The sequence below is a fragment of the Notolepis coatsorum genome, assembly GCF_963971535.1.
Source record: "Notolepis coatsorum genome assembly, chromosome: 14".
NCBI lineage: Eukaryota > Metazoa > Chordata > Actinopteri > Aulopiformes > Paralepididae > Notolepis > Notolepis coatsorum.
In genome coordinates this window covers 38,651,938-38,670,702 of record NC_140178.1, presented here as the reverse complement: position 1 = coordinate 38,670,702, position 18,765 = coordinate 38,651,938, and the positions used below count along the sequence as shown (strand labels likewise).

The window sequence follows — 18,765 nt, the reverse complement described above, 5'->3', positions numbered from 1 at the left end:
ACTTTGTGCTGGTAAATGTCCCCTTTAGCTGCTCGGCGTCGTCGGATTTTAATACACCACGGTGGTGATGTGGGGGACCCTGATGTAAACAAGACGAAAGTCTTTCTCTGGTCTGCATCCCCTTAACAATTGTATGTATTGAGCTGTACTGTACTGTACCCATTCTGCAATCTGTTAATAAAGTTTTCATTCATTCATGTTTCAGGTGACTTATTATGTTGTGTTTCTCTGATGTCGCGTTCACGTTACGTGGGAAGAAGTGGAAGAACCAGAGGACATCTCGTTGCTACAACTAGGAAGCCTTCACGCATTGACTCGATCAAAACGCCCACATCCATACTTCCGCAATTCGTGACGCGAAGTGGGAGATATCGGGGTCTATAAAAAATCCCATATGTCCTAGTAGGAATTACAACTAGGAGGCTGACGTGAATGGTTTTTCCCAGTCGGAAGCTGATTCTTCCGATTCTTCCCACGTAACGTGAACGTGACATCAGAGAAAAATATCACCTCCGCGCTGCTTGAGAGATTTACGTGGCTACGTCACAGCCAAGGAAAGGGAGCGCTGGATTTGTGCAAAACGCCCTGTTCCTAAACCACACGCTATCAGTCGTACTCGTACCACAGTACTGGCAAAACGGGAGGAGCCTAGAATCAAAACAAACGCACCAGTCCCAGTTGCCGTTACCACCAGTTGTGTTCGATCCAGTCCCACACGCGAACGGCAACTCCATTCAGTCCCGGGGCCCCCCTCCCGCCAGACGGTGGGCGGGCCCTAAGGCCGCTGCCTCCCCTGCCGCGCCTATAGCTCCGCCCCTGCACAGGGCCCTGTTTCTTGTACCTGGATAACTGAGTTAGCCGGATAACTTTAACTGGATAACTGGGTTAGCCGGACTTTCCGGTTTCATGTACGTGGATTTTCCAAATCACCATGACAACATATCCAAAAGTTTGAGCCTGGTCGAAAGCAGAGTTCAAGTTCAACTTAGCCTGAACCATCGCCACGCCCCCGCAAAGAAGTGACGGCCCGTTTCCTGAAACTATTCCCACAGTCTACGATCTGCATTATACCATTCTGAATTACGTTCTTGTGCTCCATTCTTCCAGAGGGGGCTTTTGAAATGTAAAATAGACCCAAAATGCTGATACTAAATTCACTTTGTCCTAAATAATGCACGTTATATATACCGTGGCGACGGTGGCGCTCGCTCGTGCGATGTACACATTATGTGGTTATTTCAATTGTAACTGGGATTAAGATGTCTGATGAGATGCGCTGTTTGACGGATTTGAGAAATTGAATGAGCCGTTGACGTCACATTAATGAATGAGGATAAAGAGATAAACTTCATTCATAACAAAGGATATTCTAAACACGGGTCTCTCGTTCATTAATGTATAAACAATGAATTTATCCCATCTGGCACAGTGGTCCAGCGGTAGTGCTCAAGCCTGCCAACCCAGTGACCCGGGTTCAAATCCCGGTCTTTCCAATATGATTTTTTTGAATATAATATTAATGATTATACGCCAAAGTAGCCTGGTTTTAAGTTAAAATATTATAAATCTACATGCATTGAGGATGTCATTCTTTATATAGCTCTCAACGTGCACCAAATTGAATTATTCCTATATTGCAAAAAGAAGGAGACGACTAGGGTCTTGAACCCCGGTCGTCTGTGTGAAAGTCAAAAGAACAACCCGTTAGACCACATTGGAGATAAGTTAAAGATTGACTATACATCAATCAATGGGTAAGAGAGCCGTATCGTAATTCTGTATAACAGTTAACTAATGATTTTCGCTAGCAAGATCTCATTTGATTATTCAATCCAGCAGGCAAGTTTAAAGAAATATAATCTGATTGATTGAGGTAATGAGGGACTTAAAATTAGCCTATAGATAACGCATTTAACTTGTCGGCGAGGCGATTGAGCCGTACTGCAATATGTTAATAAAGTTTTAAATCAATTAATCAATCAATGCCGCTAGAGAATCAGGATCTCTGCCATCGATACGTGCTGGCTTTTCACCTAAAACGGCCGCGCGCATTTAGCCTGAGTCGCAAGTCTGGCTTGAGTTAACGAGACTGAATCCACCTTCGTGAAACAGGAAAATCCCGGCTTCAAACATCGGGTTAACTGAAGCTGGATAATGACATCTTGATCGACTTAGTTGAACCACGTACAAGAAACAGGGCCCTGCTGTCTTCTCAGCTGAGGCGGGCGCGCGCACTGATCCTGAGAATCAAGTCTGGCTTGAGTTAACGAGACTGAATCCACCTTCTTGGAACAGGAAAATCCCGGCTTCAAACATCGGGTTAACTGAAGCTGGATAATGACATCTTGATCGACTTAGTTGAACCACGTACAAGAAACAGGGCCCAGGCTACAGCCTCTTGCCTCTCGCTGTTTTCGGAGAAATGAAACTCATGCAGCATACACACACAAACACACACTTCCATTAACATGTGGATGCTGGTCACAAGGACACCTGGACACATACCAACTTATGTAAGGAACTTTTACACTTGCAAATACATGCATAACCACACACATGCACATATTATGTGCAAACACATACATTGTGCTGACAAACACACAGTTGAGACAGACAACGCTGAAATCAAATCAGACTCAGAGAGATACTATGACGACAGCTGTTAGTGTTTGCCAGTCATCATGGTCCTGATAAATAAACGAAACTAACCTTCACACTGACATCATGACAAGTCTGACTCTTACCTTAGCTTTCTGGTGCTGCAGTCTCTCTCTCTCTCTCTCTCTCTCTCTCTCTCTCTCTCTCTCTCTCTCTCTCTCTCTCTCTCTCTCTCTCTCTGACATTTCCTTAACTGTCTCCAGACTGCCTGACAGTCTCTCACTAACATGACAATAGATTAGAACAATGACAGTATAGCTTTCTGTGGCATGTCTGTCTGTCTCTCTGTCTGCCTCTTTCACATCTAGACTTAACATTCTTTAGACTGTCTAACTTTTCTTTGCTAGTCTCTCTCTCCCTCTCTCTACTTTTGCGTTTTCTTTTATTCGTCTGCAGTTTACAGGGTGAAATGTTGGTCAAAGGCCAAGATCCTTCTTTTACTTGCTGTACTTGTTTTTTCCATTTCATACAACTGAAGTTGAGGAGGTGGCAGACAGATCATACTGCTATGGAGGTGAGTGCACTGCACTGAGAACTATTCATACAGTATAGTGTCAATAGTAAGAACACTGATACTGCAGATGCATGTGTGCAATGACCAGAGGAAGAGGTGGGTGTACACCCAGTATACTTAACACTCAGTATACTCAACACCCAGTACTTAACACCCAGTATACTTAACACCCAATACCAATATACTTAATACCCAGTACACTTAACACCCAGTATACGTAACACACAGTATACCTAACACCCAGTATACCCAACACTCAGTATACCCAGTATACCTAACACCCAGTATACTTAACACCAGTACACCCAGTATACTTAACACCCAGTATACGTAACCCCCAGTATACCTAACACTCAGTATACCCAGTATACTTAACACCCAGTATACATAACACCCAGTATACTTAACACCCAGTATATCTAACACCAAGTATACCCAGTATACTTAACACCCAGCATACCCAGTATACTTAACACATTTACATTTAGTCATTTAGCTGACGCTTTTATCCAAAGCGACTTACAAGTTCTGTGCGACAAGTCATCACTCAGAAAGGGCACAACTCTATCAGCTGAGTAACAATGTTCATCAAAGTGTTGGGTGCTACAGTGTAGGTTAGTATATTAGGACAAGTGCATGACAGTAAGGTTAGTAAGGGTTGGCGGGGTGGGGGAAACTGTACAACTGTACAAGCAAAACTGTACATTGGAATATCGACGAAACCATACTTGGTTCCAAGAAGAGGGTCTTGTGTATTATTGGGTTAGGACATTTACTGTACATTGGAGGGGGTTGGGTTAGGACATTTACAGGGGCCAGTTTCGAATTGCAGTCTCCCGTAGGTGCTCTTTGAGAGTGGTTTTGAAAGTGGGTAGTGATTCACATTCCTTTACATCTTTGGGTAGGGCATTCCACATTGATGTGGCATAATTGTGAAACGTGTTTAGTCCCTTGTTTGAGCCGAATCTGGGTTTAACATGATTTGTGGAGCTCCCTCTGGTGTCGTGGTCGTGGTATTCACTGACCTTTGGGAAGTATTTTGACATGTACATGGGTACCTTAGTCGTGTAGGATGATGTAGAGCTGTTCAATTAATATGGTCAGTATGTCGACACAAAATTAACCCTTTCTTGGAGAAAAATGGACCCACTGTAATCTGGCAGACACAGACATTACAAGGCTATACAAGGATGAGGATATAGAAAAAGATTTCTGCTGAAACAGTTATGAGTCATGTGGGCCTCTCATGTAAGAAGGCCATCTTCATCATTATCATGCTAAATCTGCACTTCCGAAAAGGGGTGGGAACATGTGTCCTGTATGACCAAATCACCAAATTGGCCCACATCTGTAACATGAAAGTTATGGTAATCTCACTGATATCAACCACTAGGGGGCCACGCTGATAAAACTGTCGGGTACTTAGTATTGGAATAACATGGCATGCATTTCGACATTTAAAAATACAGTAAATCCAATAGTCTTACTGCAAAAGCGGGCCATTCGGAACCTTTTCAAGACTGGTTACTATGAACACACAAATCCATTGTTTATAAAGTCTCATATTATGAAATTTAATGATTTGGTTTATTATAAAACTATGCAAATAATGTACAGAGCTAAAGCAAAGTTACTCCCAGACGGGGTGCAAAGGTTTTTTTTCAACATGAAAGAAAATATGATTTGAGAGATATTTGTAAATTTACTGTTCAAAAATCTAAGAAAGGGATTAAAAGGAGGTGTATTTCTATTATTGGGGTTAACTTGTGGAACAATGCTGATAATATACAGTTAAGAATGTGTAATTCGCTTTTGGTCTTTTAAGAAAATGGTGCTTTTCAGTCACTGTAAAATCAAATATTGTTAAATGATGGTGTATTGTGTGAGATGAACAGATGATGACTGAATAAACAGATTGCAGAATGGGTACAATACAGTACAGCTCAATACACACAATTGTTAAGGGGATGCAGACCAGAGAAAGACTTTCGTCTTGTTTACATCAGGGTCCCCCATTTTCAATTCATCAGGACATATATGACATACATGACATACAGATAGTCAGTACTGCTACATCTATACATTATGACATACCAGATTTGCAAATACAGTACTGTTTGTGATACAGAAGGAGTCAAGAAAAGGGAGTATATACATTTGACGTAGAAACTGTACATTGGAGGAGGTTGGGTGGGGGGGGGTTGGGTACACTGGGATATTGACAACCATACTGGGTAATTTACATTGGAGGTGGTTGGGGGGGGGGCACACTGTATAAACAAGCAAAACTGTACATTGAGGGGGGGGAGACTCTGTACAAACAAACAAAATTGTACATTTGACTATTGACAAAACCATACTAGGTAAATGACTGTACATTGGAGGGGGTTGGGTTAGGATATTTACAGGGGCCAGTGTTGAATTGCAGTCTCCCGTAGGTGTCTCTTGAGAGAGGTTTTGAAAGTGGGTAGTGATCCACATTCCTTTACAGCTTTGGGTAGGGCGTTCCACATTGATGTGGCATAATTGCGAAACGTGTTTAGTCCCTTATTTGAGCCGAATCTGGGTTTAACGACTACTACTACTACTACTACTACTAGTAGTATACTACTACTACTACTACTACTACTACTACTACATTTCCTACCAGTATGGAGCAATGCCATCAACACAGCACAGTGGTTGTTATAATGATGACCACCTGTTATTTGATTTTATTACATGGCGTTTTAACATTCGCCGACATGCTTGATTGTGATTGGTCAATAGCGCTCGTCAGAGGTAATAACGAGTAATAACGGACCTCTGCCGAGCAATAATGACCGCTGTTCGCAGCTGTAGCAATCAAGCCCACTGACACACACTGCATCATTGCAATCAGTCCACAAACCTGCCGGCTGCCGGCGATAATAATAACTTTATTTGGGCTGACAGCGGACGGAGCCACAGAACAACTGCGTCTGCATTTGATCTCGTCTTGTCGATGGTGTAAAATGAATTAGGTATATTGTTAGTAAGTTAGCCATGTAATAAGCGGGATAATGTATAGCTATACTCTGTCATTGTTGCAAAATAATTGACCTTCACTACGTTTAAAACACCTCGGCGAGGCGCCTCTGTATTCTAAACTCTGTGTCGGTCAATTATTTTGCGACAATGACCTCGTCGTACCTATACATTCATTATCCCTTACATAATCAACTGTTGTTTGCCTACCAAGAAGTCTGCAATGATGACGTAATTGAATACTAAGCTTATAGGTTATCTGAATAATTTCTCTCAAATCTCCACTCTATAAAATCTCTCCTATCTTTATAAAAATGATTGTAATGACTAATTATGTCTGATTGTTTTATACACCATTTTTAAGGGGGCATAATGCATCCTGCTATGACATCACACAATGCAATAATTCTGAACAGCTTGTTTAGATTGTTGCTTGTTGCTTGTTTAATCTGTTAAACTCTTACTCATAGTATATATTCAGATTAAAATTCTTTATTGCCCATATTTATTATAACGTATAATATAACTGATAGGGCATACAAACCCTCATCTGCATCTTTGATTACTAATGTTTACTTTTCTCATATTCTTATATTCAGAGTTAATTATATTGCTTATGTTTTTTTCCCCTTCTCATATTGTTTTATATTCAGATCTAATTGTATTGCCTTTATCTATGTATTTCTACTATTACCCTGCCCATTCCTGTACCTCCCCTCTCCCATCCCCCAAGGAAAGATGAAATTACCTATCTGGGTTCCATCCTAGAGGCTAATCTCTCCTGTGACAAAATGGCATCCAATGTAATAAAAAAAAGTCAACCAACGAACTCGATTCTTGTACCGGATCTCCTCTCTGGTAAACAAGAATACCCTGAAGACTCTGGCAGGAGAACTCATTCAAGGGTACTACGACTATGCTTGCACCTCATGGTACCAAAGCACCTCAAAGGCACTAAAAACAAAATTACAAATATCTCAAAACAAACTGGTCAGACTACTGCTTGACCTGACTCCTAGAACCCACCTCACCCCTGCCCACTTTGACAACCTAGGATGGCTTAGAGTAGACGACAGAGTACAGCAACTTGCAATGGGCCTGGTCTACAAGATACACTATACGACTAAGGTACCCATGTACATGTCAAAATACTTCCCAAAGGTCAGTGAATACCACAACCACTACACCAGAGGAAGCTCAACAAATCATGTTAAACCCAGATTCGGCTCAAACAAGGGACTAAACACGTTTCGCAATTATGCCACATCAATGTGGAACGCCCTACCCAAAGCTGTAAAGGAATGTGAATCCCTGCACTTTCAAAAGCACTCTCAAAGAACACCTACGGGAGGCTGCAATTCGAAACTGGCCCCTGCAAATGTCCTAACCCAACCCCCTCCGATGTACAGTAAATGACCAAGTATGGCTTTGTCAATATTCCAATGTACAGTGTACAGTGTCCCCCACCCACCCCCTACCCAACCCCCCACCCAACCACCTCCAATGTACAGTCTCTCCCCCCCCACCCCACCTACCCAACCTCCTCCAATGTACAGTTTCTACGTCAAATGTATATACTCTCTTTTCTGGACTCTTTTTGTATCACAAACAGTACTGTATTTGCAAATCTGGTATGTCATAAATGTAGCAGTACTGTCTATCTGTATGTCATGTGTGTCTATATGTTATGATGAATTGAAAATGGGGGACCCTGATGTAAACAAGACGAAAGTCTTTCTCTGGTCTGCATCCCCTTAACAATTGTATGTATTGAGCTGTACTGTACTGTACCCATTCTGCAATCTTTAATAAAGTTTTCAATCAATCAATCAATCAATCAATCAATCAATCAATCAATCAATCTGCTATGGCACCGAATTTCCCCAAGGGGATCAATAAAGGAATATATTATCAAAATACATTTTCCATAGCAAATCCCATACTAAATTGATAAGTAAATGATAAGTACATGATGATAGGAGACTAGGCAAGGGTGCCTAATATTTAGAGGAAATAGGAGGAATAAACAAATGATAAACTGTATGTTTGTGATGATCAATAACAATATTCAGGCCATGTGATGTGAGCCTACTTGAATCGATCACCTGTCTTTCTGCACATGTCCCAATGACATGTGGTTAAGTGGTCGTCTTTAACACTTCGCCAATAAAAAAGAAATAGGCTGCTCGTAGAAGCGTGATTTCGAAACCTAGCCGCATTTCTGGCAGACGCTCTCTGATTGGCACTGACTGACGCTCTCTGATTGGCCACTGACGCGTTTGCCCAATCGCGTGACGAGCTGTGTCTTTGCCCATTTCCACGTCAAACAGCCTGCAAACTACCTGGCGTTCTATCGCCATGCTCTAAGACAAACTCTAACCTTAACCAACTTCGAAAGAGTGCCTAAGCTTAACCAGTGTAGAAACAGGCGTCGGCCAATCAGAGAGCGTCTTGCCAGAAATGCGGCTAGGTTTCGAATTCACCCCTCGTAGAATCCAAAACGACTTTCACTTTCGTTTTAGTGCCACTGCTTCCAAGAAATCCCAGGTCTGCTTCTAAACAGAGCCGCGGGTGCGCATGTGCGAGGAGGAGTCTCGAATTCCTAGACTCGGCTCCGGGCGGGCGGGGCTCCGGGCGGGCGGGGCTACAATACAGGGGTAGCTACTACTGAGAACTCTGTCGCGCAGTGTTTAAAAGGCGCTGCGCTGTGGCTTCTTCAGCCAAGAGCTCACGATCAAATCCAAGTCGAACCCCACTGTATCATCACATCAATACTTACCGCACTCTTTTTGGAAATAATAGTGGGGCGTATTCCAACAGTAACAGCTGCACTTTTGAATCGCAGACTAAAGAGGGATTTCTAAACCGCGGAGACTATCGTCACTTTGGTTGGAACGTACGGTAAGAATTATTGTACTAGACTAGACTAGAACATGCGCAGGGTTTTGGAAAAGCTAAAGTCAAGGCAGTTTATGTGCAAACATCATTTGCCATGTTTCTTGGCGCTATTGACGGCAGTTGTAATATGCATATTGATATTGTGCAAAATGCAGCGGCGTGTTCTCGTGATGGAAACATAGAATGGCTGATATTCCATACATTGCATGTATTCCATTATTCTAGGGCTACATGTTGCTGTAGGCTACTGTACGCCACTGCATTTGCACAATATGCATTATGCAACTGCCGTCACGTCGGTTGCCATGTTTTTAACCATAGAATGGCTGATATTCCATAATGTGTAATATCAGCCATTATGCTAAAACATGACAACCGGCGCTCAGACTTTTTAAGTTTGTCATCGATTACAACGCAGTGGCAAATGGGACAACATCAATGTGAATAACGGTACAGCATTTCAGGTGTATAACTCACATTCTAATTGATTTACTCTTTATTTTAAGTTGATTGGAAAGTCATAGGATATATGCCTTTCTTTGACAATGGATAGTCTGTTTTCTATCAGAGGTTTCTAAGACCTACAACTTAACACCTACACGTCAGTTTAATAACTTTAATAAATAAAGACGTGAAATTACTTCGTTGGCTTTATTACATTACTCGGGTTGTAGTGAAGAAGTTGCAATATTCAGTTGATCGTTTGTAAAGTGCAATGTTTTCCCCCCTATTTCCCTAGCCTCTAAAAACACACCTCTTCACCAAGGCTTTCCCCCATCAATTAGTTTAGATTAGGTCCATTTATTATCCCTTACATTCCCTCATCCCCTTTCCCCCCCCTATTTCCCTAGCCCTATTTTTTGTCCTGATTGTGAAGCGACCTTGGGTTCTATGAAAGGCGCTATATAAATTTGATTTATTATTATTTATATTCCAGCGTTTGCAAACTTTGCATAGCTTTTCCTCTGACACGTGATTGTCCAGCTGGTAACTTCAACTAGGGAAACACATGGGCAAAACAGAGTCCATTCTCTTCGGTTCAAATAACAAACTCAGCAAGACCGACGGCTTCTCAGTTACAGTGGGTGACAACATTGTCACAAGGAAAGACGAAATTACCTACCTGGGTTCCATCCTAGAGGCAAATCTTTCCTGTGACAAAATGGCATCCAATGTAATAAAAAAAGTCAACCAATGAACTCGATTCTTGTACCGGATCTCCTCTCTGGTAAACAAGAATACCCGAAGACTCTGGCAGGAGCACTCATTCAAGGGTACTACGACTATGCGTGCACCTCATGGTACCAAAGCACCTCAAAGGCGCTTAAAACAAGATTACAAACATCACAAAACAAACTGGTCAGACTACTACTTGACCTTACCCCCAGAACCCACCTCACCCCTGCCCACTTTGACAACCTAGGATGGCTTAGAGTAGACAACAGAGTACAGCAACTTGCAATGGGCCTGGTCTACAAGATACACTATACGACTAAGGTACCCATGTACATGTCAAAATACTTCCCAAAGGTCAGTGAATACCACAACACCAGAGGAAGCTCAACAAATCATGTTAAACCCAGATTCGGCTCAAACAAGGGACTAAACACGTTTTGCAATTATGCCACATCAATGTGGAACGCCCTACCCAAAGCTGTAAGTGTAAAGGAATGTGAATCCCTACCCACATTCAAAACCGCTCTTAAAGAGCACCTACGGGAGGCTGCAATTCGAAACTGGCCACCGTAAATGCCCAAAACCCCCACCACCTCCTAATAGACAGTCTCCTCCCCACCGCATGTATATATTCCCTCCCACCCACCCACCCCCTCCTAATGTACAGTCCCCTCCCCATCATATGTATATACTCTGTCAGGATCTAGGGGTAACAGTACTGTATATTTGAATACCGTTTATGTCACAAATGTATCAGTACTAAATACCTATATGTCCCTATGCCATAAATGTCATGTATGTTGTGTATGTCATAAATGTCTATATGAATTGAAAATGGGGGACCCTGATGTAAACAAGACAAACGTCTTTCTCAGGTCTGCATCCCCTTAACAATTGTGTGTATTGAGCCGTACTGTATTGTACCCATTCTGCAATCTGTTAAATAAAGTTTTCATTCATTCATTCATAGGAAGCCAAAAATTCGGGCTTGGAACCTGATTGCACGAGTAGGGTAAAACTGCAGTGCCGCAGCCCCATACATAGGAGGGGCCTGTACTGTGCGGTGCACTACTGCGCATTCGAGAAACAAAGTAACATATAATATAGGACATATAGGACTAGAAACATAAAGTAACATACCGCTGCTGTCGGGACAAAACCTCATAACTCCAAAAACCCAACTTTTCAGCAGATGAAAAAAACTAACACAGATTTGAGGGTGAATAGAGTTAGGAGGTTTAGACAGATGATCGGTTTAATGCTTTCCCATTGTTTAAACTTTGTAAAACCCACACACGCATATGGAGGATGATCTACGGAGTTGATTTATATAATTAAAAAAAATTCAAAAAATGGAGTTATGAGGTTTTGTCCCGACAGCAGCGATACGGAAAATAGGACCTAATGTCCAAAATATTTGTGTCTTAAACTGAATATCAATTGGATTAGGAGTAACCAAATAAAACATTCAATGCAACCAATTGTCTATAGACTAGATTTTTTTTTCTCTTAAACTGAATATCAATTGGATTACCAGCCCTGAGTGACTGTTACTCTAAACTTAACCTCTTCTGGATGAGGGCCTAAACTTAACCCTTAGACTAGATTAGAATTACTTTACTTTGTTTCTCGCATGCGCAGTAGTGCACCGCACAGTACAGGCCCCCAACGCACAGTACAGGCCCCTCCTATGTATGGGGCTGCGGCACTGCAGTTTTATGCTATTGGATTGCACCTGAAAATGCAATCACGTGTTAGATCACGTAGCTCAATTTGAGGAAAATATTATAAACATTGCACTTTACAAACGATCGCCTGAACATTGCAACTTCGCGCTACAAAGGCAATGTAATAACAAAACCAACAAGCATTTGTTTCCCAACCTCATACTATGCTGTTGACCATAGTAGAGGTTGGGTATACCAGCTAATGTTATAGGTGTCAGATTCCGATTTGTTACGTCTTTCATACAGTACACCATAAACGAGTGAAACACGTTTGTTTTGGCTCCTCAATCTGAAATGGCATTAAAATAATGGAATTCTTTATTTATTTTTCATTTATTGAGAATATGGTGTGAGAGTGACCTCTTACACTGGTCTGATTGGTCATTTAAGTGCCATTTCATTATCTTAAATTGTTTATTTATTAAACATGACCTTTTTGACCTACCGTTACTTCAGTCACTTGGGCTGTAACTAAGGACTCCTCATCCTTGTGTTGCCGATAGTGAAGTAGAGTTGCAATGGTCAGACTTACTACTGTGCAACTGACATCAACATGTCAAACCATCATCACTGCATTAGTACATTGTGTGAATGTGCCAGTACGCTATCACTATTTAGTAGGGGTGTAACGGTACACAAAAACCACGGTTCGGTATGTTACGACGTACCTCTGTTTTGAAGTCACGGTTCGGTACGGGTTTTCGGTACAGTGGGGGAATGTTTGGCTTTCCATGTTCCACTCAGGGGTGATGTAGTGTGCAGTAACTAATTGTACTTGTAGGGCTGTCAATGAATATTCTATATTGAAATTAATAATCGACTTGTTAAAAGAAAAAAAAAGAGAAATAATTATATTAGATTGTGAAAAAAAACAGCCCCTGGTGGGCGGTCGTTAGTGCCATTGTATTCGTTCGGTACACAGCCGTACTGAACCTAAGGTCCAGTACTGAAACGGTTCGGTACGGATACGTGTACCTTTACACCCCTACTATTTAGCACTGCATAGTGTGTTTCTGCGTGCATGTGTACATTTTCATGTGTCCTTGCTGACGCATGTTGATATCATTGCTTATCATATTGTAGCCAAACCACAGTAGGCCAACCAGTCACTACCACTCAATGGAAACTCATTCTAGCCACAGACACGGCTCTATATTGCTCATGCACACATTCACGCACGCATACACATTACAATACACACAGAATATGCACACATACACAGGCATATGTTATGGTGCTAATAGTGATGATATCTTGGTGTATGCAGTGCACACACACACTTTTCAGTGGGCTGTGATGATAATGTGAAATGTTGACATTGCACAGTAGTAAATGTGACCATTACAACTCTACTTATCAATGACAGAAGAAGGATGTTTTCTGTTTATTGAAATAATGCACTTGACTTAAAACAAAAACAACTCTCTCTCTCTCTCTCTCTGTCCTGTCTCTTTCAGGGGGACTATATGTAAACTTTGTCTAAGCTCATTTTAGATGGGTTAGGTTGCACTTGATATTAAACGGACTATTGTAGGTAGGCAGCATTAATAATAACACTCTCTCCGTCTCTCGTTCTCAGGATGACAGTGCGGTGGGTAACGATGGGAGAGGGTCTGGACCCGCTCTCCTGTGTAGGATGGTAGCCCAGAGCACCGTGGAAGGCCATGAAAACACCCACTCACAGTCACTACCATTTTCCTCATCATCATCATCATCACCACTCAGGCGTGTCGACCCGAGCCTGCTGCTGCAGCTCCCCGAGCCCGACCCAGTCCCCCGACAGGTTCCTGTCCCAGTCGCGCTTCCGACCCACTTCCCACTATTCCGCTCCCAAAAGGACTTTCAGATCATCGTGGACACGGCCTCCGAGCTGGAGCGCAGCGGCTTTTACTGGGGCCCCCTGGGGGTGGAGGAGGCTCACCGCATGCTCGGGGACGCCCACCCGGGCGCCTTCCTGGTCCGAGACAGCCGGCAGAAAGACGTGTTCTTCACCCTGTCCTACAGGGGCGACAACAGGCCCGTCAGTGTGCGCATCGTCTACAAGTGTCAGCGGTTCAGCCTGGCGGGCAGCGAGCGGTCCTTCGCGAGCATCTTCGCTCTCCTAGAACATTACATCACCTCCGCCAAGAGGAGCCTGCGCGCTCCGTACAGGAAGTGGAAGCCCACGCTGCAGGAGCTGTGCAGGAAGCGCATCATGGAGGCCTGCGGCGACAGGACTCGGTTCTTGGAGCTGCCAGTCAACCGTGTCCTCCAAGACTTTCTGTCGGAGTTCCCCTACAGGATATGACATCGCAACATGTCTTCATGATGGCATCATCACTAAGACGGGCCTTACAGATGAACGGTCACGGGGCCCGGTGGGGAGGGCCACTCTGCTATAGGTTGGAGCCAAACACTGTGTTTATAAAGGCGGCACGTTTTGAACTGAAATGCTGCAGAATCGAACCTCTTACCCGCCTGACACATTATCCTCAAGCTCAGACTCTACCAAAGGCTCTCTCCAAAAAGCTCTCTGACAGAGCCGATGTATGACATTTCAATAAACATGACCTCTAGAAGCTCAAGGTCCTTGCTCAGATGGACATACTGTAGTACTGAGTATTTCAAAGCAGTTGCATTAAGAGACTACTACAGGGATAGTATTATGGGAGAATTGGTGGGATCGATTGTGTCTTATTTATTGTCACTTATGTGGCCATTTGTTGCCCGTTTATGGTTAATAGTGGCCTGTGAATGTTCGACTCAGTGGAGAGTAAGGCTTAAATCACCTTGTCTTCTCCCCAGGCCTTGCAGCTGTAAGCAAGGCCAGTGTTTGCATTGGTACCAATGGGCATGTCATTCCAGGTGTTATATTAGTCGCATATTAAATTGGTTTTGTAGCAAACTTGAACACTCTAATGTGAATGTTTACATGGTACTTGCAGGATATTTGCCGGGCCTAATAGCTCAAATACCACTGATTTCAAATCCAAACACATTTATTGATTGCTCTAGTCTGATGGACAGGAAATGCACTTTTGGGACTGTTGGTTCTATGACACCAGTCAGAATCCCAGCCGATCCCAGATCAGGTGTTGTAGAGGATGTGAGGTGGTATTTGATTTATCAGGCCTGGTGTTTAGTAATACTGTATTAAGAGACATTTAGTCCGTTTGATTGTCCTGTCTGCTAAGCAGACACAAACCTCACTATTGTTCCTATAGAGTCTATAGGAAGAAATATAATATTAATGATTGTTATTATTATATATTTTTGTATCATTATTGCGTTTCAAAACTATTTGATGGAAAATAAAGTGTATTGGAATTTTTTGAAAGCACAATTCTTGTACTTGTGGTTTTTGATAGTGTACTAATGCTACGTGTATTAAAGCAGACGGTATGTGGATACGTGGTGTACTAATACTACCTGTATTAAGGCAGACAGTACAGTATGTGTACTAATGCTACCTGTATTAAGGCAGACAGTATGTGTACTAATAGTCCAGTCATTATAGGCCAGAATTAGGCTAAACCTAGGACAAATTGCAACATTAGCAAACTCAACTGATTTTGTATCCTCAATATGTCTTTAGTGAGAGAAAAAAAGTCCCAAGGAATCCCATCATGGGAAATGTGTTTTTTTTCAATGTACTTGATTGCTGGCAGGATCACTGACGACACTGTCTTTCAGAGATTGTGACTCGTTCAAATTTTGAGGTAGCTCAAAAGTAAAGATACCATTTGATTCTAGACAACCTCTGGTTTCCAATGAGACCAACCATGTCATGTTACCTCATTGGAAAGGGGGCTACATACCTAATTATTCAAAGTTAAGACGATTTTTTGGGGAGGGAAATATGGCCATCACCATTTTTCAAATGGTCCCTTGGCCTTCTACCTCAATATGTTAATGGAAATGGTTTGATTAGTTCTGGCGTGTATGCTAATTGGTGCATATCAAATAAGATAATGTGTGATTTGCATGAGTAAACAGAATAATTCAATGAAGTTGTGATTGACTTTTTTTCTTGTCTTTGTGTGTGTAATCAGCTTGTGAGTTTTTATATTGATATCTAAAAGTAAAATGTTCACCACTATGTTATAACAGGCATTTTTCGATATGAATATATATAGGTCGTTTTCAAAACTTTCCCATGATGGGATTCCTTGGGACTTTTTTCCCCTCACTAAGGACATAATGAGGATACAAAATCAGTTGATTTTGCTACTGTTGCAATTTGTCCTAGGTTTTTTCATATGACGACTGGACTATAATGCTACCTGTATTAAGGCAGACAGTATGTGTACTAATGCTACCTGTATTAAGGCAGATAGTATGTGTACTAATGCTACCTGTATTAAGGCAGACAGTATGTGTACTAATGCTACCTGTATTAAGGCAGATAGTATGTGTACTAATACTGATTTTATTTTATTGATTGATTAAAAACGCAAGGATCCAAAGGATAACATGAGAGAGTAAGACTTATTTCCGTCATGGTCCCAGGGCTGTTAAGCCACAACAAAAACACGACAATGACACAAAACACATACATTTAAAACATTAGAGGACTAACCTATAGCTTAACATTTTATATCACACAATAACTAAAAACTGATTGGAAACCCATTCAAAGTATAGGGGGCTATTCCTCTTTTCTGTCCACGAGCCACTTCCTGGTGCTTCTCTTGAAGCTGTGGAGGCTCGAGCTCTGCTTGATGGGGATAGGCAGCTTGTTCCAATCCTGGGCTCCAGAGAAAGTAAGGGAGCACTACTGCCTGTATTAAGGCAGACGGTGTACTAATACTACTGGTATTAAGGCAGACTATGTGTATACTAATACTATCTGTATTAAGGAAGACAGTATGTGTACTAATACCTGTATTAAGGCAGACAGTATTATGTACTAATGCTACCTGTATTAAGGCAGACAGTATGTGTACTAATGCTACCTGTATTAAGGCAGACAGTATGTGTACGAATACTACCTGTATTAAGGCAGACTGTACTAATGCTACCTGTATTAAGGCAGACAGTATGTGTACTAATACTACCTGTATTAAGGCAGCCAGTATGTGTACTAATACTACCTGTATTAAGGCAGACTGTGTACTAATACTACCTGTATTAAGGCACAGTATGTGTACTAATACTACCTGTATTAAGGCAGACAGTATGTGTACTAATACTACCTGTATTAAGGCAGACAGTATGTGTACATGTGTTTGACAAAGAGAGACAAAGCACTGGGGGAAAAAAGATAACTACATTTTGTAAAAAATAATTACTTATTACAACCAGACTTACAGACAGGTGGAGAAACCTAACAACCCCAGTCTTGACCTATCTCTCACCGACCCTCCAATTACAACTGCTGCTTCCATCTGACAAGTTTGGTTACCACAGTGACTCATCTAAGTAGGGTAAAGAGCCAGGTGGGCGGGGTTATTCTGATAGTAAATGGTCCCTATTATGCTCAGCCACACACACTTACCAGAAGCAGGGGGGGAGGTGACCAGTGTGAGGGAGTCAAAATCAAAGGTGTGTGCGTGCGCATGTTTGTATGTATGTGTTCTTGTACTTTTACCTTTGCCCCGTTACAGATGCATGTCATGTAGTACTAAGACATTTCTAGCTTGATGTTGAATTTTACTTTTATTCATTTTAAGATTTTTTAAGTCTTTATTGTAACACTTTTAACATACAATTCCAAGGCATCACGTGTTGAAATAATATTTACCATGTTCTTAGTTACCTGGTCATATAAATACACAATGGCACCACATTTATTTTTTTGTAATTTTCTTTCAACAGACAAACAGAAACAACACTTTAATTCAAAAAGAAAAAGAAACGTATAAATGAAAATGACACAAAAAAAGGGGTGTTGGTCATTCTTTTCTCCCCGTATTTCACACAGTCACACAAAGTCTGGCCTCACCTCTCCTCAAACCTTTCCTTCTGTAGTCTCAGTGCGTCAGTCTTCCCATCACATAGATCTCATGGATCACGTCCATCCGTTCTCCCTCCATCGGTACCATCTGACTCGTCCACTTCCTTGTGAGAGCCTTTTTGGTTGCCACCCTATGTTGACAATATACTTGTGATCCCTTTTATCGAAATCTGTTTTCCCCAAGTACATCACTTTGAATTTTAATGGTATTTCTACTTGCTACTAATGCATTTCCCCCATGTACAGTACTTGTGTCCATAGAGGGAGAATGGATGGGCAACCCCATAAGATATGATTCATTCCCACATTCCCTCCAATGGTCTGCACCTTCATCTCCGGATTTCTTTGTGTGAACACATTTCAACACAGGGAGATGTGTGTGGAGGGTTCTTACTTAGAAAATTGGCTTATTTTCGTGTTAGAATGGGTTAGACCTAGGGTAAGGTTATGGTTACAGGGTTTACGGTTAGTCGAGGCTGGGGTTAAGTTAAGGTCTATGGTTACTGTAAGTTTAAGTCTGGGTTTATGGAAAGTAACAGGATATCTGGTACACTTTTAAGACATTTAGTGGATGTGTTGTGGTTTTAGTGGTTTCCTCAATATATATCCACGAAGGTATACGTACACAAATGTGCACAAGATTCTGAGTAATTTTATGACTAAGAATGACGTGTTTTTGATTGTGTCTCGGGTGTGTCGCGCAGACAAGAGTCTCGGGTGTGTCGCGCAGACAAGAGTGAGTGACACAGTAGGCAGGTATGTCTGACAAAAAGCTGGATGCTGCCATTCTGTCTACATGATTGTGTGTATGTGCGTGTGTGTGAAATAATCACCATTGGGTCATGGGAAAC

At 41.9% G+C, this 18,765-nt stretch overlaps 1 protein-coding gene across 1 annotated transcript; it reads left to right on the top strand.

Annotated features, from left to right (window-relative positions):
• Positions 1-8,917: 8,917 nt before the first annotated feature.
• socs1a (suppressor of cytokine signaling 1a) lies at positions 8,918-15,227 on the top strand. The gene is made up of 2 exons (XM_084329473.1): positions 8,918-9,079; positions 13,559-15,227. Exon 2 carries the CDS (start codon positions 13,616-13,618, stop codon positions 14,264-14,266), a length of 651 nt encoding a protein of 216 aa, XP_084185599.1. The 5' UTR covers positions 8,918-9,079; positions 13,559-13,615; the 3' UTR covers positions 14,267-15,227.
• Positions 15,228-18,765: the final 3,538 nt, after the last annotated feature.

Coding starts and splice junctions, on each gene's coding strand:
- socs1a (XM_084329473.1), top strand. CDS start 13,616: ATGGTAGCCCAGAGCACCGTGGAAGGCCATGAAAACACCCACTCACAG.